Genomic DNA, 22,435 nt, shown 5'->3' on the forward strand with positions numbered 1-22,435 from the left:
CGGATGCATAAGAATCCGAAGAAGTGGGCTGTAGTCCACGAAAGCTTATGCTCTAATAAATTTGTTAGTCTCTAAGGTGCCACAAGTACTCCTGTTCTTTTTGAGAAATACTGAAGGGGTCAAGAGGCCGCCCTACCTGCATTCCGCAGATGCGAACTCCAAGAGATCCAGAAGTGCTCTGTTCACACTTCATTATGTGGCGTGCTTTCTTCTCTTCTGATGCATCATCTCCATGCTGCCTGGTTCCCATCTTTAAGTCCAGAATGCAGGGATATTGATACTTTGACACCACGTTTTCAAGCAACAGAAACTCTGGATACATGAGTTAAGGGAGACTTATTATTAAAATGTACAATTGAAATAGGTCTTAATCAGGGGTGGTTCTGCGCATCCTCTGAAGTTCACCATAATCATTCACAATTGTACTGAGACTTTGCAATGCACCTTCACCAGCACTCATCATGGCTACTGGCCCCTTGTTGCCAATTTCAGCCAACTTATTCTAAGTGCAATATCACCAGTTAAACTATCAATGGCTCAGTTCTCTAGTGTAGATGTAGCCCAGGGCTGTTAATGCAACACCTTTCATCGACACTAAAGTCACTCAGGTCTGTTGGTGGTGGGGTTAAGCTGCATTGATTACATGACTGGTGATCAAATGAGTGTCTGACGAAGGAGAAGAGCTGTTGCTGCTTTGATCCCTTTATGTGAAGGGCTCCCTTGACTTTGGATGGACACCCTTTGATGTGGAGTTTCTTTAAACACAGACAGAGAGTATCCAGAACGCAGTTAAATACGTTGTATTCATGCCCAAGGGCTTTGGGGCCTGTTATAACCTACACATAAAAATGTTTAATTGATTACGATTGTGATCCATTATTAGCAACTCTCCATCAGAAGGTTGGTCTTTCCCCCCCCCTCAACATCACCTCTATGAAATAAGCAATAAGCAAAGTGCAACAAGAACGGCTGGAATAAAAAAGGATACGATGTAGTTTGTTCTCATCAAGTTTGGAGGACATGCGGTTCAGGTGCAGTTGGTGGCAGTGCAGTCCCCAGGGGTTATAGCTCTTTCTTTCTGGCTGGTTCCCATTTGTATCCTCCATGAGCGAAGAGACGTCCGTATGGTACTGAAGTTCCGTCCTCAGGAGCGCCTTCCCTGGGCCGCTAGACAAAATACACCAAAGAAGCAAATTTGGTTTGTAAGCTCCCAGAAAAGAAGTTGGCCTTTTCCCCTCCTTTTGTAGAGTATGAAACCCGATAAAGGAAATTTTCAGGGACCCTCGAGGAAATAAGTATTCATCCTGGCTAACCTGCAGGGATCCTTTGTTACCGAGTTAAAGTCATTTTCAGGAAGTTAGGCGGTTGCTTGGTGCCAATATTTTTTTATTGCAATTTTAAAGCGAGTTTGGCTTCTGTGAAGGGGCCCAGATCCATTGCACTGAAGCCTGGAGATCTCCATTTATCCACCTAACACGTGCAGCACAGGCAACCTGCCTGCTAATGTGCCTTATCTCTGGGCTAGAGGGACCACCTCTGATGGGGAGAGTGGATTCATTCTCCCTGTGTATTCAGCCCCTGGTCTCATCCATCTTATGGATAGGATTCCTCTTTCATCGAAGTCAGTGTCAAAACTCCCACTGGCTTTAATGGGAGCTGGATTGTGCCTCTAAACGATAGCTGAGCTGGGTCTGTTTTGAACCAGTTAGAGTGAATGATCCTGCGTCTCACTGAAAACATTTGAGAATTTAAAAGGTCAAGCAAGGCCGGTCTCCTCTGCAATTCTAGCAGAGCAACTGTTCAGGGCTCCATTGAGTGTTGTAGATATAAGCCCGCATTGGGGGTGGTCCAGAGCTGCTCCATGCAAGGAGACTATCAGGAGGTATTCGTATGAGCGTAAAGGCTGCATACATACCCTTTACAGCCTTTTACAGGGTGCAGCTCACTATCCTCTGTGCGGCTTTTGTTGCTGTTGAGCTTCTCTGGGCAGTGATTGGGGGACAGGAGGCACAGCCATGGCCTCACTTCCTTCCTGCTGCTTTTGGGGCATCCTGCAACCTGGCAGAGGAGGTGAAAAGCATCCCCTGTCCTCTCCAGAATTCAGAGGCTGCAATTCTGCCTGATGGCAAGTGGAGGTCAAATAAGAGGCGTTTGTGAAAAAGGCCCAAATCCTGGTCACAATCACCTAGGTGTCAATCTGGAGTGACTGCACTAGTCAGTGGAGTCACTCCGGATTGGCACCTGTGTAAGTGACATCAGAATCTGGCCCACTGTTTTGGGGGATTGCGGGGAGAGAAGGCCGCTGAAGCCAATGGCTGGATTCTGATCTAATTTACACTGCAGTAAATCAGGAGTCACGCCACTGAAGCCAATGGAGTTACACCACGGCAAAACCAGAGAGAGATCTGATGCCAGCCCATTATTTGTTTGGAATATCCCTATGCCAGACATAAGCATACTACCCACCGGGGCTTCGTGCCTACAAGGCACAGACTATAAATGCGATCAGTCTGTATTCGGCTCAGATTGCAAGTGGAGCTACTGCTGCTTCAGAGCCCCTCGACTCAGGCAGCCACCTCTTGCTTGCACCGGGCACTCACCTGTCTTTGATGGTCTTTGTGAAAGGTGCCTGACTCCATTTGACAAACAAGCGCTCGCTGCTGGTGGTGGACGTCCGCTTGATCTCCTGACATAGCATCACTGAATGCTCCTTATCCAAGGAACTGCAGTTGTCGGTCGGCAGGCTGGGGCTGGCTATCAGGCCTAGGTTGCCCAAGCTGTCCTTTCTGAGGCACACTGAGATGATACCTACAAAAAGAGGGAGGATCGTGTGAATGTGACAAAAATTTCCCTCCCAGGCAACAGGGTTAACCTGCACTGAGCCATTACAGACCAGTCGTTGCTTGCATTATTAGCCAGGTGTCATCCCACTCTGTTCCAGGTGCTTGTATCAGAACTTGGATACTTAGCAGTGCACTTACCTGGGGATAGCTTAGTGCTCTAGCAACTGCTGAAATCAAATCCTCCGCCCTGTAAATGTAAGCAGTCCCTGAGCCTCTGGAAAATAGCTGAAGGCTTTTTAGATGCTCCCTTCTCTTGCCCATGTACTACCATTCCACCCAACCCCCACCTTCCTGCCTCACATGGAAGCTGTCCTGTACATCATGTTCTTTGCATTCTCCACTCCGCTCGGGGCGTTCATTCTTTCCAAGCTATGCAACAGCTGAACCAACAGGGGCCTGACGCAGGATTCTAGACTAGGGCTTGGCTCGCTTACAAGAAGCCATGCAGGTCTCTTGCTCTTGAGGGGTATTCCAGCAGCAGGGAACAAAATGAGGGTGGGAAGGGAGGGGGAATCCTTGAAACAAATGTCAGTGTGCACGCAAGGCGTCTGTAATCAGTGAGAGCACAGGAGCTTAGAAGAGCCACGTCTGCAGGAAACTTGCTGCATTGTCATAAGGAGTTTCAGTAAAGCACAGGTAAGGAAGTGCCTATTGCAGTGATTCCATGGCCACACAGGACTTCGTGGTCATTAGCATGGACAGAACTAAAAAATTTCTGCTCCAAAATAATAGGTCTTCAGCATTAAGTCATATCCATTGCTTGTACCAGCATTAGGGTCTTGTGGTCTCCAAGGGTTCTCCAGGCAGTGGCATCTGAGCAGGTCTAACATTCTGTCCAGGAGAGGCAGATAGAACTCGGGCTAGGAGACTGCAGTTCCAGGCCCAGCTCTGCTCTGACTCAATGTCAATCGTAGCCTCTAATTTTGGATACCTCAGTTTTTGGGAAGCCCAATTTGAGACACCTTGGGCTTGATTTTCAGCAATGTTGAGCCCCTCGCTTGCTGGTGAAGCCCCTCTGTGCTTCAGCTTCCCCACATGGCAACGAAGACACTCTTCTAAGGCATAGTGAGCTCTGCCGATGAAAAGTCCTATACAAGTGCCAATATACTATTGTATATCCATCAATGAATACATTATGTATTAAAATAGCTTTGTTTGCCGAAGGATTTCTCACTCATTTCTGCAGCTTTCCCCATTACTCTGAGCCAAATTCATCTCTAATGTAACTCCACTGAAGTCAATCTTCAGAATTCTTATAAGTGGCCAATGGCATTTTTAATGACTGCGAAAAAACCCTATCATTGAAAAATACAGAGGAAGACTGACTACTTAGAAAGCTGGTCTTGAATAGTTTATCAGATTATTTTAGAAACAAGAGCAAGTGTAACAGTACCTTAGCAGCATGACCTATTTTATCACACTTTGCACTGTAACAAATGGACTGTTGAAGTAAAAGGATACCCTGGTGACTTAGAGCCTTCCAAATTCCAAAATGTTTTTTTGGGGGGAGGGGGTTGGTAGGCAGCAGCATGAAATCTATCAGTGGCCGTGGAGTTAGCCACTAATGCCCCAGTTGGAGGACATTGTTCCGATTGCAAACCAAGGAAAATACACAGGCCAGATCTCCAAAAGCACATGTGTGGGTCTGAATGTGTGGCTCACAGTAATTACCTTTCTATATATCAGCTACGCTGGCATGGGTTTGTCCTTCCAATGCACTGGATTGGTTTTTCCCTAGGAGTTAAAGACCACCAGGAATGGAAGACTGCCTCTGCAACCACTTCATACTGCCATTGGGGGGCACAGAAGAAAGCACTAATTGGATACATACCTGTTTCTTGCTTGATTGATGAGGCCAGACAGTGACACCTATTGGTGAAAGCCTGGAATGCTAACCATTAGGCATCACCCTTAAATATTCAAAACATACCCCAGTATTTTAGTTTTCAGAGTAGCAGCCGTGTTAGTCTGTATCCGCAAAAAGAACAGAAGTACTTGTGACACCTTAGAGACTAACAAATTTATTAGAGCATAAGCTTTCATGGACTACAGCCCACTTCTTCGGATGCATATAGAGTGGAATAAATATTGAGGAGATATATATACACACACATACAGAGAGCATGAACAGATGGGAGTTGTCTTACCAACTCTGAGAGGACAATTAAGTAAGAGAGAAAAGAAAAAAACAACAACTTTTGAAGTGATAATCAAGATAGCCCAGTACAGACAGTTTGATAAGAAGTGTGAGAATACTTACAAGGGAAGATAGATTCAGTGTTTGTAATGGCTCAGCCATTCCCAGTATTTTAGTTGTGCAACTTCCATTGACTTTAATAGGCATCACATGGCTGAACTTTTCTGCAATGCAACCTTTTATGTATTTACCCTTCTCTTAGCAAAGTTTTAGCAACAGGGACTCTTGCCTCAGTGCTTCAAATGACAAATGACTCATGGGCATGGCTTTTATATGAAGCAGCTATCACCTTTCAGGGAAAGGTTGAGTGCAGTGGTCCCCTTGCTAAGGACAGCCCTGATTTGACAGTGAGAACTTCTCTGTCAATTCTATGGATCACTCCTGCATTGTGAACTTCCTCACAGCAGTGCCAACCCAGCACTGCAGGCATTTTCAGAGCATCGCCCTTTCAGGATTAGACAGGATTCCAGCCATGTGAGCTGCTCACAGCAGTGCCCGGTCATTTCCAACTCCCACAATGGTATCCACAGTCCGAAAGCAGCTCATAATGATGGCTTTAGGGACCTACAAAAGCCACCAACAGCAAAAACCACACCACTTGGCAAAATATAGATCTGGTTTTCCTATCTAGAAATCACTAGGTGGAAACCTCCCCGTTTCATTAGCCTTTGAAGGGAGATGTATTTTTGCAGCTTAGAAACAAGGAAATTCTGTTTTCCGAAGGAAATATGATGGAACAATTATGGAGGCCCCCTTTTTTCCATTTAGAGAGCAGTTACCATCAGAAAATGACTGTGAAAATGGCAGTTTCCTACTCCACTGAACTGCCCCCCTGCTCGTCTTCAAAGTCATATCTGCTGACTAAAACAAGCGCTCATGGCCTGAATTACGGAGGTGCCGAGCATCCACTTCAGATGGAGTCATGGGTGCTCAGCATTTCTGAAAATCTGGACCTTCCCTTCCCCCCCTCCCCTCGTGCTAGCATTTCAATACCAGCGCAGTTTAAAGAGGGGGAGCTAGATTTTACTCTGGCTTGTGCATCACCCCCAGAATTGTAAACTAAATTCCAGTTCCCAAGCCTGTATTAGAGATGATCACGCAAGAAACCAGTAAAACATCCAGCTTGTCTCTCAGATTCCCAGTTTGAGTTTGCAGAGCCAGCAGATAAGAAAACAATTTCATCTAATCACTGTGAGACCAACGTAAGACTCCTCAGTGTTAACTCTACAGTCTGTTTTCAGAGTCTAGTTCTTATCAAATATATTGTAGCTATATCTCCAATGCTGTGTGCAACATTCAAAAGCTGCCCAATTACATAGCATCAGATGGTGCAAATCAGCATAATAATCCCATTGAATCATGCTGGTCTTGCCCTATACGTACTATATAGCGGGAAACTGATAGGTCTTAAATATCTTGTATTAATATGAAGATTAACAGGGACATTTTTCAAAGGTGCAAGGCATCAAAATTTCAATGGAATATGGACACACTTGAAAATCCCAGCTTTAATAAATATCTTTTGTTTCATGGTATACAGCACTATGGGACTGGGCTAATTTTGCTTATGTCACATAATTGACGCACTGTATATTCATAAAACAAACAAATAATACATGGTTTAAGGCGTATTGGCTGCTACTGTACGGCTCTTTTATTCCAACTGTGGCTTTATCATCTGAAAGCAAAGCTTTGTTGCATTAAAGTGCTTTCCATTCCCTTCCTTTCGGTCGCACCAAAAATTCCGTCCCATTCTATACAAAGCAAGCTAGGCAGACAGAGTATATTTACAGAAGCTATCTGCATGCAAGAGGCAGCTCTACAATTTGCAGGAGCTGTTTTGCTATGTAGCTTGCTACCTCTTCTCGCGTGTATTTAGTTTTAAATTTAAAAGTGTGTTTATTTACTGCCATGCGCAATAGGAATCTGAACAGAAGTGGGCCTGAAAAATAAATCCATAATCCTGTAGCCAGCTCCGAACTAGACAGACAGCACTGAGAGCTGGGGGGTGGAAGGGAGGGAGAACGCTTGTCTCAAGGTCATCTAATCTGCCTGAAATGGGTAAGTGAGCTGCCAAGTCTGTGCAGATGCTCTTTAAAGATCACTAACACGGTGTTGGATTTAAATGATGACATTTGAACAATACTGTGCACTGTGTCATCATTACATAATGGTTCCTAAGCTCTGAGAGGGGCTAACAATAGAGACAGGGGACATCTATATGCACCAACTGGCGACAGAGGTCTCAAGAATATTCCTTTTTGACATTTAACCTTCCCTTCCTCCTTATGGGAAAATAGTTCACCTCTTTCTAATGTGTCCCGCCTTGTCTCTCCCAGCGGTGGCTCGTTCAGTGGGAAGAGACAAAAGCTACCTGTGCTAGATTGGAGAAGGATCACAGCTTTATTGCCACTTACTGCAAAACTCATTGAGATGTCACAGGCAAAAAGGAAAAACAAAACAACACAACAAGGCTGTCTCCGAATCTGCAGGCGTTTGATGCCTTAACTACTCCAGGCAACACTGCACAGTTCCAGGACAAACGCCAGGCTCAGGCTCATTCAGGCCTGCATTCTGGTGAGCTACAGAAAAACGCTTAGAATGCAGGTGCTTTTCCCTGAAGCAGCTGTGTAATATTGTCACGTAAACCCACCAGGCCAATGTGTAAAATAGGGATAAAGATACTGACCTCCTTTGTAGAGAGTTGTGAGATCGATGGGTGAGAAGCACTAGAAGAGCTAGGTATTATTTATTTATTATTATTATTATTATTATTAATTATTATTTCACACAAATTGGACAGTGAAACTAGGCTGGGTCAATTTCTAATAAATTCAGGCTCCAATCCTGCATATGCATGGGTAGGTCCCTTCTTCCACCGGGGGCATCTTAGACTTAACTGGGGCTCTGCATGCATGCAGAGGAAGGTCCATGCAGATACAGTTGCAGGATCAAGGCCTTAATTACCACACATTACTTCAATTCAGTGGTGTCTGGGTTGCAAACATGGCAGGAAATGCATTCTTTCCAACACCAAGCATTCCAAAATTAGGGGTCAGCCTCCCCCGCTCCCTCCCGCAAATCAGGAGATTGGTTTAAAAACCAAATAAATAAATAAATAAAATAAAACCATAAGTTTTGGGTTCTATTTATTTGTCTTCTGTTTTTTGAGCCTTTAGGATGCACTCAGGAAACGTTTTCCAGCTTTTCTCTGCAAGTATAAGGGACATAAACTTATTCTTTAAAAAAAAAAAAATAAAGTTGAGTTTCTCACCTAATCACAGGATTCCAGGAGTTGGGGCTTTCAGAAAAACACTAAGTTTCATGGGACACGATACCATAGTGAGAATTGGCATCGCTGGAAAAATTAGGGGAGGAAAAAGTAATTTAAAAAATCATGCAATGGTGGGTTAAAATTAGATTTTATAGAACATTTGGACTTACGCCGAACACAGTCTATCCCTTTAAACTGCAAAGTAATGAGAGTCAACTCATAAAGCAGTTCAGACCGTGGGGCACTTCGGTGAATGTTGAAATTGCACGTACGGGGTATTATGGTAGATGATGTGCACAGAAAGAGTTTGTTGTTTATTTGGAAGGCAGAGAGGGGTCATTTCTGACCTCAGAAAGCAGCTGATTTGTTTGTTAGAAGATAGCTGGTATTATTTGTCTGGTTATCTAGAGACCCTGACAATGGATCCCAGGAGAGTAGGGACTGGAGAGTGTGGAGACTTGAGTATGTTAAAAGTTTAGTCCATCCCTGCTCCGATTTCTCGTTCCATCAATGTCAAACCTCAGCTGCTGGTCACCGACATCCAGTCAACAAGTGCTGGAGATAAGGGCCAGATCCTCAGCTGGTGGAAATCAATGAGGCTCCATTGACTTCAATAGAGCTATGCTGATTTCCACCAGCAGAGGATCTGTCCTAAGGTTTTCATAGTCTTCTATGAAGGTCACCAGTGGCCCAGTCAGGAAGAGGGCTAAAGGACTGATAGCAGGAAGGTGATAAAGTCTGTGGAGTCTGAGATCTGGGTTCGATTGCTGGCTCTGCTACAGACTCCCTGTGCAACATCAGGCAAATCGCTATGTCTCTCTGTGCCTCAGTTCCCCATGTGTAAAAGGGAGATGGTACACTCCCCTCCCTCACAGGCAAAGGACGAACTCTGTTATTGATTGGAAGTCACTCAGCAACAATGGTGATAAGGGATAAGCAGGAACGGGTAAACCGTGTGGAAGTTTTCCAAATCTCACTATTATGCTTTGGTTTCACAAAGCGAATTTAAACCATGGTTTTTCAAGGCTAATCTAATTTTTGTTTTAATGATTTTTTTCCAGCTAATGGAAATACTGAGTCTGATTTTCTGAGATGCTGGAAACCCACAGTCTCCATTGACTTCAACTGGTGCTACAATTACTTGAAGATCAGGCATGGGGAAACCCTCACCTGTTGTACAGCCAGCTCTGTGCAAGCCTCTTCTCTTTCCGTCCACCCGTCCCCGAGCAGAGGGGTGTATTAGATCAGGAGAGGGCATGGCCAGAACATATAGTACTCCAGCAATCCCTACGTATAGAAAGACCTTTAGGGGGCTGCAACAAACCAGCATAACTTAGGGCAGCCCTGATCTGTGTCTCTTAGCAAGATCAGTTCACATATCCCGACTCACACTGAAAGGGTTAATAGATGCCAGCATGCAGGAATTTAACGGAGACGATTATTCCAAAGTAGCCTTAAAAAAAATGAACACTTCCTTTATCGGTGAGAGTCTGGCCAGGCTGCAGGGGCCGACAGCCACAAACCACCTCATTGTCCCAGGGGCACTGGGCTAGTTCTACACTACAACCTGCGGCGGAGTCTCATTAACAAAAGGTCAAGTTATTGCTGAGTGAGGGAATGACAGCTTACAGGCCAGCCTCAGTCATTTCCTAATGAGGGATAATTAAATGCTACCTCTATATAAAGAGAAGTCTATTTCAAGGGCTTACATCCACAAAGAAACAAAAGGCATCCTCTCAGCAGGGAAACTTGTGTTACAGGCTGTCCCAGCCACCTGGTTGACAGCTCCTCCCCAGAGATAGCTGCATCTCACTGGTTCTCTGTGCTTTGGAATCTTTCAGGACAAAAGTCACTATAGAAATGCAATGTATTATTTTTCCCTGGCCTCCGCTATATCTTGTTGGATAAACAGTCGTACAGAGCACCATTTGGCTTGGAGGTCTCCAGCTTCTACATATATTTCTCTCATTTTCTGCTAACTAGGGGATCAGAACTTGCTATTCTTACTCAGGCAAAACACACAGTACTGGACCCTAGGAAAGGAATGAATGAGCTTCCATTTCGTTTGGCTCACTTTGAAAGTTGTTGAGGCTTCAGCGCCCCCAGATAACACAATGAAAGCCGATGGAGAATGTGTGTGTGTGAGAACGGGTCCATGTGTATTAAGTTAAGGGAGATGCGATAAGGCCTATGTAATGTGTACTGAGTTAGAAGAGAAATTATAAGGGACGTGTGCTGTGTGTATGGAGAAATTATCAGCGGGGTGGGTATGGGTGTTGGGTAGGGGCGTGGACTGATTTGGGGCAGCCAGAGCAGGCTCATTTCTCCAGCACACCAAAAAACCCCTTCCCGAGCTACTGGCAATAAAGCAACAGGCATGTGACTCATGCTGCTGACATATAATCAGTGACAATTCAGCTGCTGTGCATGCTTGGCACAGGTGTGCGCTTAGCTTAGTTAGCCGGCAGCAGGCAGATATTTGGGAGCACCATACGAGCTTGTTACAGCAAGAGACAGAAGCTCAGGGATAGTAATAATCCTTCCTCTACAGCAGGCCCAGTGGCATGATGCACCCTCCCCACCCCATTTCCCTCCCCAGGCTCAGAGTCTTCACTGTTGGGCCTCCTGTCAGGAAGCGCCTGCTGGCTGCAGGTACCCAGGCGCCAAGCTCGCCGCAAGCTCATTCGTTCATGTTAATCTCTGCAGCAGTTCAGAAGCAGGAGAATAACGGTGCAGGGTGCTTGCTCTGCTCGCTTCCTAGCAGGGAAGTTCTTACCCCCAGCTGAAGGCCAAGTGACAAGGAGGGTGGAGAACAAAAATCTCAGTCAGGGTCTCAAGAGGGGGAAATAGGGAAGGGTGCCAGTGTATTATTAGGGGAGAGAAATTATCAGGGATATGTGGCAGCTCAAGGCCAAGACAGTACAACCCTTGGATGGATCACATACTCCCCCCTTAGAACTTCTTATGATGTTAGCAGAGCCCAGTTTGTGCTGGGCTCTCAGCACAAGGGTGACTTTCACCCTGAGGGAATGCAGGCAACTATAAAAGCAGCAACTTAATAAGGAGAAGTGGCAGGAGGTCTCTGAAACAGAGGAGCTCCACAGCCAGCTGTCGCAAGCCTAGGTTTCCATCGCTCTTGTTGCGGCCAAAATAAAACCCTCCAGGAGAAAATCTTGAGGAGGAAACTTGCTAGTCGAACAACTATTTGCTGCTGTCGCAGAGGCAGCCGTTTGCTCCGCTGGCTGACAGCGATGCCCAGTGAGGTGGACGGTTTCTCCCAGGCTGGTCACTGGCATCTGAGATATGCAGATGGCACTCGAGTGGTAACATGACACCAGGCTTGCGGTGACACTGTCTCGCGTTACCAAAGCAGACTGGCCGCGTCAGGTGGGAAAAGGCTCCGCACATGAAACAGGGATGTCTGGATGCTCTCGTCACCACCACGTGCAAATGGGCTTCCCCCTCGTCCCCTTTTCCTTTTTCTGTCTCATGAGCCCTCCCCTCCTCTTGTACCGCCTACTCCTCCACCTCTTCTTGGATGGTAATTCAGCAGCCTCACCCTCCTCCCGGCTAGACGGCTGCCACTTCGCTGACCTTGGCCCAGAATCCTGGCTGTCGCATGAGCTGAAGCTCACAGCATGACACCTGCCACAAGCGCTTGTTATCCCTCAAGCTGCTCTTCCTGGGCCTGGTCTACCCGTAGCGTGGACTTGTTTAACTAAAGGTGTGAGGCTGCACCTACGTAGCTAAACGGGAGCAACTTTGTGTGAGGACACCCTTATATCAGTTTAAACCTGGCTCACATCCGCCTTGCTTGCACCTCTTAATTCACCTACATCAGCCTACTTTAAACTGGTGTAAAGTCTCCACACAGAAAGGGGAAATCTACATGACAACATTAAGCCGACTTAAGTTACGTTGATGTATAGCCACGGCAGTAATTGAATTGGTTTTACACAACCACACTAAGCTCCTTGTGTCGGCGGTGCGTGTCCTCACCAGGAGCACTTGCACTGATTTCACTGCTAGTGTGGGGCATTGTGGGGCGGTGTCTGAAAGGCAGCAACCGTGAATGAAAGCAACGCAGTGTCTACACTGACACGGCATTGATCTAACTATATTGACTTAAGCACTACATCTCTCACTCTTTGCACGAACAGTTAACCTTTGGAGAGCTCCCAATGACTCACTAGCTCAAACACCCAAGCTCCAAAAGGGGACACTTGGCCAGAATTCACATTTCTGTTGAGTGAGAAGCACTAACCGCTAGAGAGTCCAAACAAAACCCCTGTTATCTGGAGGAATCGTACCTGGAATTCAGCAAGGACTTTATCACTTACTCCTCTTGTTAAAATTCACTGCTTCGTAGATTAAGAAGGGACCATGATGAGCAACTAGTCTGACTTCCTGCATAAGACAGGCCATGCAGTGATTCCAGCATCTAGCCCAATGCTAGATGGTGGAGCAGGCGCAGTCTTTGTTAGAAAGACACCCAATCCTGACATCAGAGATGATCTGCTAGTTTTTAGAAGCTAAGATAAAAAGGCTGATCTTAGTAATCCACACAACTTTCTGTACAGTGATCACAAGATTGAAAGAGCGTGTGTATAAGAACCATTCAGTATTGCTAAGAATGTTGAGAAAGTCTACGAAGTGTTGGAGAGTCCAAAGAGCAGACCTCCTTTACAGACACATTCTCAATCTCTCTCTCTCCCCCGCAACCCCAATTTGCTCATCCTCAATGACTCCATTACAATTGAAGGACAAGAGAAACAGCCTTTTTGAAGATGTAAGATGTTAAGATGGCATTTAATTTTTTCCCCATGTAATGCACTACTTGCTTCCCGTGGGGGCTAAGAGTCAAAATACAACAAGAAAGGATGTTCTCGCATTATTTTCAGCCCCACTGGAAACAGCAAGTACCAGGGAACTCAATAGATGGGACCTGATGTGAGTTTCTCAGCTCAGTTTTGCAAACCCAGGAAGCTTAAAATAAAGGCGAAGAAAATCAGTTACGTTTGCGGGTCCTGGAGTCATACAGCCAAATCCTGACATCTTTACTCAGGCAAAACACTGAAACGAATGGGAGTTTGCATGAGTAAAAGTGGAGTAAAGGCGCTCAGGGCTTGGACCATATTTTGGAAGTATGTTGACTGGCCCAGAATCTCCTCTTATACCGGGATAAATGAGGAATGACTTCATGGAAGCCAATGGCATTAAACCCAACGAGCCAGAAGAGAATCGGGCCCTTTGTCTCATTAAGGGAAGGAAAGGATCAATGAAATTATGGGTAGCTAACATTTTCTCTTCTGATCATGGCTACCATTAGTAAACTCTCCCTCCCCTGCCCCTGCAGTTCTCTCCTGGATCATCCAGCTCCTCCTTACCTTTGTACTGAGGCGTGAACTGCTTAATGGCTGTGGGGAGCGACTCGTAGAACCACTGCTCCTGGGAGATGAGGGGTTTGCAGACGGTGTGCTCATCATATTTCATCATGCTCATGTGGCCCCCAACCTGATGGATGAATGGTTCCAAAAGGACTGCTCTCCTGGGGTCCCCCGTGTCCAGCTTATTCTGCACCACCATGCTGTCCGGAGACCCGTGGTCCAACTCGTACTTGGGCCGAGGCGAAACACACTCCTTGATGGAAGTGCCCTCTTTTTTTTAGTAGCAGTGAACCGGGGTGTGTTGCAGGGAAGCAACCAGAAGATGGGCTTGGGTTTGTCAGCCCCAGGGGGAGCCTAGATCTTTGTTGCTTTACCACGTATAGGTCTTCGGGCTTCTCAGCGCACCATAGAGAACGTCTCTGCCAACTGAAGGATAAATACAGACTGTGAGAAAACAGGAGCAAATCACTTCCAAACACCTTCCTGCTTTTCAGTGGAACTCTCCCAAGGCTAAGGCTGCCTCCAATGGCTCCTCCAAAGCTCCTGCATACATCACTGTCCAGCCCAAGAGAAGCCCCCCATACAAGCAGGGAGAGTTATACATTGAAGGCACGTGCAAATCCCACCCTTGTAAGGTGAGCTCTATACATGCACATGGCTGGGGTCCAGGGCTTGAGCTGCAGACCCAATTTAAATCTGGTGAGGGGGCAAAAAAAAAGTAGGGAAAGGCAATTGAAGAGAGCTATCGGGTTAATGCGGCTCCCTCTGAGATTAGCTAGATCAGGGCATTCCTTCTGCCAGCTAACACCAAGCTATGAACGTGACTCTCCTTTCCCCTCCTAAATGTAAGCCAAGGTTAGGATAATAATCCCGATCTGCTAAAACCATGTGGTTGATGAAGTTCTCAACCTTTTCTCAAGTTGTCCCAAGGTTAGGACATTCCCTGCCAGTGGGGCTATTTATAAAGACCTCTGTACTCTAGAAACCCCTGTGAAGGACATTCTCACACAAAGATGCCAGCAAAACCTACCTCCTACCCCCTACCCGCCCTCAGGAAGCTTCTCCACCTCCTACCCTTAGAGAAACCTCACACCAGGACATTCCTTGTCAGTTAACACTTGGACATTAGTAAAGGTTTCCCTCCTCCTTCCTAAAGGAGGCTGGGGTCAGGATATTCTGGGTCAGTATGGAACAGTAGTGCCATTAACACTGACCACAATCTATAGCTAAGATGAGAAACAGCTCCCACCCTGAATCCTCCCCACCTCTCCAAGACATACTCCATTCTGGGGTAAAACATAAGGAAACCCACAACTAGTACATGCATTACACCAAAAGGTTCGATCCTGATCCCATAGGAGCTTTCCATGGACTTCCATAGAAACGGGACTTGGCCCTGGGCCTAGAATAATCAACTAGAAAAAAACCACACAGCCCTGTATTTGTCCTGGTGGCCCTCCTACCCAATTTCTATTAACCCAAATTGCCCATTGACTTCATTTGGAGCAAGATTGGACTCAATTATTGGGGATAATAATAATGGGCCCAATTCACTCTGCCCCAGGGCAGCTGAACATGAGGACAGGACTTCTGTTGCCAGAAGTGCTCCACCTGCAAAGGTTTGTTTGCCCCAAGGCATGGAGAGCTCCCTGCCGCAGAATGTCCCTCTGCTGAAGGGCCGGCATTGGAGTTGCACGGAAGATGAAATTGGACCTACGAAACCAATCTACCTGAAGGAACAGTTACCTCGCAATTCCCCAGCCCCCATTCCGATGGCCAATGCTGGAAAACACAGAGGGAGGTTTGTTCTTTTGCATGCAGGATTGGTGAGTGAAATGGGACACCGGGAATGTAAACAAGTGCATGGGAGAGACATTCTGGTATGGTGATCTGGCCTTCCAGTAACGTGCCAGCACTTGACCATTCCCGTCAAAAGAGGGCACTGAAAGGGACTGGAGAAATTCCTTTCTGTTGCCCTTCCTTTCCTCTCAGCCAAAGACACATGTTTTGAGGCTTTGCCCCATGTTGTGTAACACTGTAGTGTACAAGAAATGTCACTGATGAATTCAAGGCATAAGATATTATTTAGTGTGAATAGTAGTGTCTACCTATCTTAGGTACTCATATGGTCCTCTTTACCCCAGCATCCGAGCACATTGCTATCTTCGATGTACACATATCCCTGTGAGGGAGGGAAGAGCTGTTCTGTCCATCTTGCAGATGGGGAATGGAGGCGCAGAGAGATTAAATGATGTGTCCAAGGTCATGCAGGAAGCCTGTGGAGGAGCCAGGTATTGAAGATGGTCGCCCAGGCTAATGCTCTAACCATTGGGCCATTCTCCCTCTTTGCAATATGGCATCAAACTGAAAATAAATATCATACGCTCTGGTTTGCTTTTAGCGGCAGCGGACTCCCAATCTAACAAAGTTCTCTGGCTTGAAAACACCGGGCGAGTTAAAGCTCAAGTGCTTAAACACTTTCCTCCTGTTCTCCCGTTGATAATGAAATCCCTGAATCAGGGCCGGCTCCAGGCTTTTGGCCGCCCCAAGCAGCCAAAACAAAAACACACAAAAAAAGCCACGATCGCGATCTGCGGCGGCAATTCGGCGGGAGGTCCTTCACTCCGAGGCGGAGTGAGGGACCGTCCGCCAAATTGCCTCCGAATACCTGGATGTGCCGCCCCTCTCCGGAGCGGCCGCCCCAAGCACCTGCTTGAGAAGCTGGTGCCTGGAGCCGGCCCTGCCCTAAATAAATGAGCACTTCAGCTTGGGTGCCTGGTTTTTGCATGGAGGACTTGTTCAAGTTAGATGAACTGGACTGGGGGGACTTATACTCATCCCCATGGAGAAATGAGATGGAACAGTTTAAGAATAAGTCCTCTATGGGGGAAATTTCTTCCCCTTCACTCTGCCCAAATTGAGGTGTTTAAACTCAAACATTTCCCAGGATTTCTTACCCTGCCAATTTTATCATCACCCTATGCCACAGAATGGGATTTTTGCCATACAGTTGCACAGATATAGTTTATACTAGCATTTACTTCCTGAAGGCACAATGCTGAGCCATATGAGAGTTATATGAGAGTTTTTCAAGCTAGGATGAATGTGTGTCTTTAGAGCCACTCCAGAACAAACAAAAGTATTTAACATTTCTGAGTTGCATCAACTTTTACAGATTATTTTGCTCTTTAAAGTGTTTTTTTGTTTGTTTGTTTGTTTGTTCACAGATTTATCATCAATCACCTTTCAAGCCAGAGAACAAAGCATGATTTCAATCCTGCATGTATTGCTTTGGAGATATTCCAAGGCTGGAACATAACTGACACAATGCGCTTACTGTCCTAGCAACCTTCACATCCCAATGTGTGTCAGGAAAAAAACCAACTTCACGAGGCTGTTATTGTTTACACTTCAGCACAACTCTGAACAAGAGCTGCACTAAGTGAAAGGGGCTGTTTTGATTTGCAGCTCATCCTGACCATATAAATGTTACCATGAGCCCTCAACGAGTCACCAGTAGCGTGTCTCTGCTTGTCTCAAACAAGGGAGCCTTGAAATTAATCCCCTCTGTTGCTTAGATTGTCACAAGTGATGAAAGATATTTAGTCCACACACAAAAATTGAGGGTTACAAATCAATTTTAATCCTCCCAATTTTCTCAGGGATTTATTTTTCCTCCAAAGAAGGTGAGATGCAATCCATGTAGCAAAAAGTGACTTTATGGGTAGAAATAAGAGATAGTCCAAAAATAAGGAGTGAGGCACGCTTTTTAGAACTTCCCCCCTCCTCCTCTTTTTTGGACAAAATCTCAAAATGTTTGAAATTTTTGCTTGTCTGAAAAAAGAAACACGTTTTGTGAATTTTCCTCCCAATTTTTTTGTCAAAATCCCCGAACATTTTCTCAAAATTCTTCTTCAAAATGTTCACAAACTCCAAGTCAACTCTTATGAAAACACAGGAGTACGTTTGTGTGTGTTTTGGTGATTTGCACTTCCCACATGTAATAACTAGACGTGGGAAAACTCTCCACCATTTAAAAAACACCAATGATCCTAGGTGTGTCGGAAGGCAGGTCCTATAGTCAATGTCCACTTTAGAAGACAACAGTTGGACAGTATTGCCCAAGGCATAGAAAAGTTATAAATGAACAGACTCTAGCCAGCAGAGGGCTATGGGGCACACAGGCTTAGCTATTATGTTCCAGCAATTCAAGCCTTTTAAAAGCGAAGGCAGTTTATATTATTTATTTGTGATCCTACAATACACATGCACAATAAATATATTATGGAGGCCAAATCATAAGGTCCTTACTCAGTTTCTACTAGGTTCTTCCCAAGGCAAAATCTCACTGCTCAGATTCTACAGTGATGGGGCAAAATAAAGATAGACATACAGACCGAATCTGGCCTTGTACAATAGAACCTCAGAGTTACAAACATCAGAGAGATGAACTGACCAGTCAACCACACAACTCATTTGGAACTGGAAGTATGCAATCAGGCAGTAGCAGAGACACAAAAAAGAAGAAGCAAATACAGTCCAGTACTCTGTTAAATGTAAACTACTAAAAAATAAAGGAAAAGCAGCATTTTTATTCTGCATAATAAAGTTTCAAAGCTGTATTAAGTCAATGTTCAGTTGTAAACTTTTGAAAGAACAACCATAACGCTTCATTCAGAGTTACGAACATTTCACAGTTATGAATAACCTCCATTCCCGAGGTGTTTGTAACTCTGAGGTTTTACTGCATTTAAAATAAAGACATTCATTTAATCTAGTTAAAAACACTTTAGGAAATTGAAAGCAAAATTGTTTTTAAAGCACTGAATTTACTGCCCATCGTTTAGCCTGTTTGTTTATATAATTGCTGCATTCAACGCGGAGGTCAAAAAACAGACCAGGCAGTTCAGTAGTCAATTCCTACTTGATCCTGCTTTCCAATGCCCATGTGCTGAACACCATGCTGCAAATTGTGGGTTATAAACATGGTAGGGGGCTGTTTATGTTTTACTTGGACAAAAAGAAATAGAAAATATCTGTCTGTCTATTAATAAATCCAGGCTCCACAGCTGATCAATCCATAGACAGGCAGATTTCGGGGCAGATAGTCAGCTGGTATAAATCGGCAATGGCGCTAATGCAGTTTAGGAGCTGAGGATATGGCCCATAGATTAGACAGCTACAGATTCACAAACAGACAGACATTTCTTCCACATCCTAGATTACCACACCATTTCCCTTTAATCTTTGGCCTCAAACCACACCAAAGCTCCTCCCTGCAGCCCAGTGAGGGGGCGGATCGGTTGGGTTAAATCCCCACTCTTTCACAGGGTTCTGGTATGTGGCACACTGGCTGTAGCACCATGGGAACGGTTTGCCCTAAATGCTGTCCATGTAGTGTCCCTGCTCTGTGGATCAACAGAGGCCTCCAGAGCCAACCTTGTTTCACCAGCCCTAAAGTCCCCCTTTTCAAACGTTATTAGAATCATTAAATCTCCCTTCTCTTTTGCACAGATGGGTTTCTCATTCTAGCCCCAGACTTATTTACAAATCTGCCTCCTGGCTTCTTCGGTGGGAGGCTGCTTTCGCGCTGGATTCAACATTCATCAGAGTCAGAACAAGCCTCTTCCTGGACTTCAGATCAGGTGTATTTCCATTTTCATGCACAGCCAAGCAGGTGCCACATTAGCGCTCAAGGGATTTTTAAATCCACTTTTCCTGCTCTTCCCTTGACCACGGCCGAACGGGGAAAGAATAGCTGCATATGGGGGCAGAGTGCCAAGAATGAACAGCTCTGTTCTCTGCAAGGAGCTCTAACCATCCTCCCAGAAATCCTTAGGTACAGAAGCCCTGAGCCCTTTTATCTTGCATCTCCCTTCCTGAAAGAATCTGATGTTCATCAAGTTTATGGCTGGTGCCAACGTCCCTCATGAACATGATGCAAAGATGCACCGAAGGATGTAGTCAGCTGCTTTGTACAGCAGCAGAACATAGGGAGGACGGGTAGAAATTGCAGTAGCCTGGACGGATAGGCAGCTAAAAACCGTATTTCCTCTGCCTGCCATTGCTGGTGCGTTTGGGAGAAAGTGCAAAGTAACAGTCACTATCAGGTAGCTGGGTAAATGTTCTGTATGCCTTGGCAATACTCCCCAGCCGGTGCAGTGCCGTGACGGCGAGATACATTTGGGCATATGACAGCGCCCTGGTGGCTGTGATTACAAATGCCCTGTCCTTGCATCATCCTTTGCTAAGGTGCCTGAAACTTCACGGAGACACCCATGTCTTTGTACCCTTTCGTTCCGGTTTAGCTCCAGGTGGCTCCTCTACAGCACGCTGCGCTTGCCGTTCTGGGCCGACGCTAACGTAGCCAAAGGAAGGCTGCTGCTCTAGCAGGGCCCGTTCTGCTAAGCCTACCTAACCCCTCGGCAGTGAAACTCGTGGCCTGGGGTGAACCCGAATGGGACACGCTCCTGTTCTCGGATGGGAAGGCTTTGCCTCCTGCTATCGCTCCCCTTTCCCAAGTGCCCTAGTTACATGTAGCAGGACAGGCTGGGATTTTGCTGACAGCGGTGTAAATCCAGAGTTAGCTCATCGGCACTGCTGCCGTTACTCTGGATTTAGACCACCGTGACTGCCAGAGGAATCTGCTCCACTGTAGCCAGGAAAAGACTTTTGAGTCAAAGGCACAGACTGTCCCTTCATCTCCCCAGACTCCCCAGGGAGCACTTTAAAGCAGAGCTCCCCAAAGCCCGTCTCATTTAGCAGCTCAGCGACCGCATCCTAGAGCAAATGTACAAATTGATCCACAACATGATGGCAAAGCGGGGGCCCTGATGTACAATATTCTGAGCAAGAGCTAGATTTCAGACACCCCAGTGTTTGGGGGGGGTTAGAGCGGGCCCATTTCTAGAGAATAATTAGCTTTGTTACAGACAGTGTTCATCAGAAATGGACCCAAACTAGCATCTTGTAGTTGGTGCATATCAGCAGAGTTCCACTGACTTTAATGTCCCTACACCAATCTACACCAGCTGGGGCTCTTGCCCTCAGAATAATTATTCACCTCCCTCCTCCCACCATCATCCCTGAGGTCTGAATAAATTGGGATCTGGATTGAAACAGACCCTGGTATTGAAAAACTAATCCCCAACCAGCAAAATCTATGAGATTCCCACATAGCCGCAGCTCTGTCAATCCCTGGGGTTTAGTCAACACAACCATCAAATCCACACTGCCAATCAGTGTTGTCTGGTCATGGGCATTTCTGCTCTCCTGTCTGTCTATATCGACTGGTTGTCTCTTGTCTTTGTCTTACATTTAAATTGCAAGCTCTTTGGGGCTAGGACTGTCTGTTTGTTCTGTGTATGTCCAGCGCCTGACACAAAGGGGTTGTGTCCGATAATACAAATACATAATGAAGAATATATAAGAATTATGCCAGTCAGCCACAAGATTTCCAGAGAGTCCAGAAAGGCAATTGAGAAAGGAAAGAAATTAACCTCATCTTTCCACAGCCTAATGTGCCCTTTTCGAATTTTCATTTCAGCCAGTTACCCCGCATTTTTCTTACGTTCCCTTTGCCACTTGCCGATCCACACTACCAAGGCAGGCCAAGCTCAAAGAGCTATTAATCATCTCCCTGCCCTGTTTGCAAAATCAAATAAGCAGTTATTAAAGGAGGCGTGTAGAGAGCGCACGACACCACCCCACAACAAAAATACTCACCCATCAGCGCCTGCCTGGCTGGCAGGGCATTTACCCCAGCAGTGAGATTTTGTATGAGTATCCCAGTTTGTCAGGGTGCTGGTCAGCCTGGTTTGCTCCCTTCGATGCAGCCTAGGTTCGAAAGCCCAGCCTCAGTACATGGATTTGGGGAGGGCAGGGAAGTGAGCTGCCAGCCAGGGGGAGTCACCTGACTTTATTGGAAATTCCTTCCAGGCATGGGTTATGTACAGCCGACAGCTGAGGCAAGTGGGCGGCGTGGGGGGGGGTGGGGGGTGGTTTACAGGGAGAAAGGAGAAAGAAAACACAAACGCACCCAGTATTAAGGGAAACAAAATGATGCCTTGGATAGGATTAAGTTGCAAAGATAAAGAGGAGCTGCATGTGACATCCTAGAGGGAGCAGTGTGTTCCTTTTCTTGGCTAGTTGTAAGAGCTCCTTGCTCCCAGAACTCCAGGAAAACAACTCTGCTTCCCGCTAATTTATTTTCGGCATCATCTTTCGTAAAAGCTTCACTGAGCTATTGTTTTTCGCCTCTCGCCTGCTTTCCTTTTAAAAGGCTCTCTGCTCCACCTGCGATAGCTTTGGCCTTTGCAAAGCTGGTTGCTATCAGTAGGGGGATATGGTCCCCATTTGCTCACCTTTGGCGGGCTGTGAAACTCAGCAGGTGTTTGGGGACAGATATTAGCTAGCCAGCTACACAGACAGCCAGGTGGTTCTAAAAACATTCTTCTGATCTGTTTATCCCACGAGCCTGGACAGATGGGTGTGTGTGTGCTAGTGCTTTTGTGCTGGAGTGAGACAGGCTGGGTGACACAATGGGCTTTCAACTTCAGACACCTGTGGTTTGCTAATATCAACTCCACGAAAGCAACAGCACTAGAAAGCAGAATGGCAGAGGTGCTGCAAGCCAGCCCCAGTTAGCCCTCACACAGCACTTTTCATCTATAGATCTCAAAGCACTTTGCAAAGAAAGACTGTTTACAGAGGGGAAAACAGACCCAAAGAGGGG

At 46.0% G+C, this 22,435-nt stretch overlaps 1 protein-coding gene across 1 annotated transcript; it reads right to left on the bottom strand.

Moving 5' to 3' along the window:
- Positions 1-56: 56 nt before the first annotated feature.
- IP6K3 (inositol hexakisphosphate kinase 3) lies at positions 57-21,661 on the bottom strand. Its single transcript, XM_034767389.1, has 5 exons — positions 21,427-21,661; positions 13,702-14,127; positions 2,601-2,808; positions 989-1,167; positions 57-312 (listed from the first exon to the last, which is right to left on the bottom strand). Exons 2-5 carry the CDS (start codon positions 13,898-13,900, stop codon positions 65-67), a joined length of 834 nt encoding a protein of 277 aa, XP_034623280.1. The 5' UTR covers positions 13,901-14,127; positions 21,427-21,661; the 3' UTR covers positions 57-64.
- Between the last annotated feature and the right edge of the window lie 774 nt (positions 21,662-22,435).

The sequence above is a fragment of the Trachemys scripta genome, chromosome 4, assembly GCF_013100865.1.
Source record: "Trachemys scripta elegans isolate TJP31775 chromosome 4, CAS_Tse_1.0, whole genome shotgun sequence".
NCBI lineage: Eukaryota > Metazoa > Chordata > Testudines > Emydidae > Trachemys > Trachemys scripta.

Bases quoted from the DNA above. Each gene is read 5' to 3' on its own strand.
- IP6K3 (XM_034767389.1), bottom strand. From the start codon at position 13,900: ATGGTGGTGCAGAATAAGCTGGACACGGGGGACCCCAGGAGAGCAGTC. The intron at 2,809-13,701 runs GTAAGGAGGAGC...CTCTTTTTGTAG, and splicing joins GTTCACGCCTCAGTACAAAG to GTATCATCTCAGTGTGCCTC. The intron at 313-988 runs GTATCCTTTTTT...TCATGTATCCAG, and splicing joins TGATGAGAACAAACTACATC to AGTTTCTGTTGCTTGAAAAC.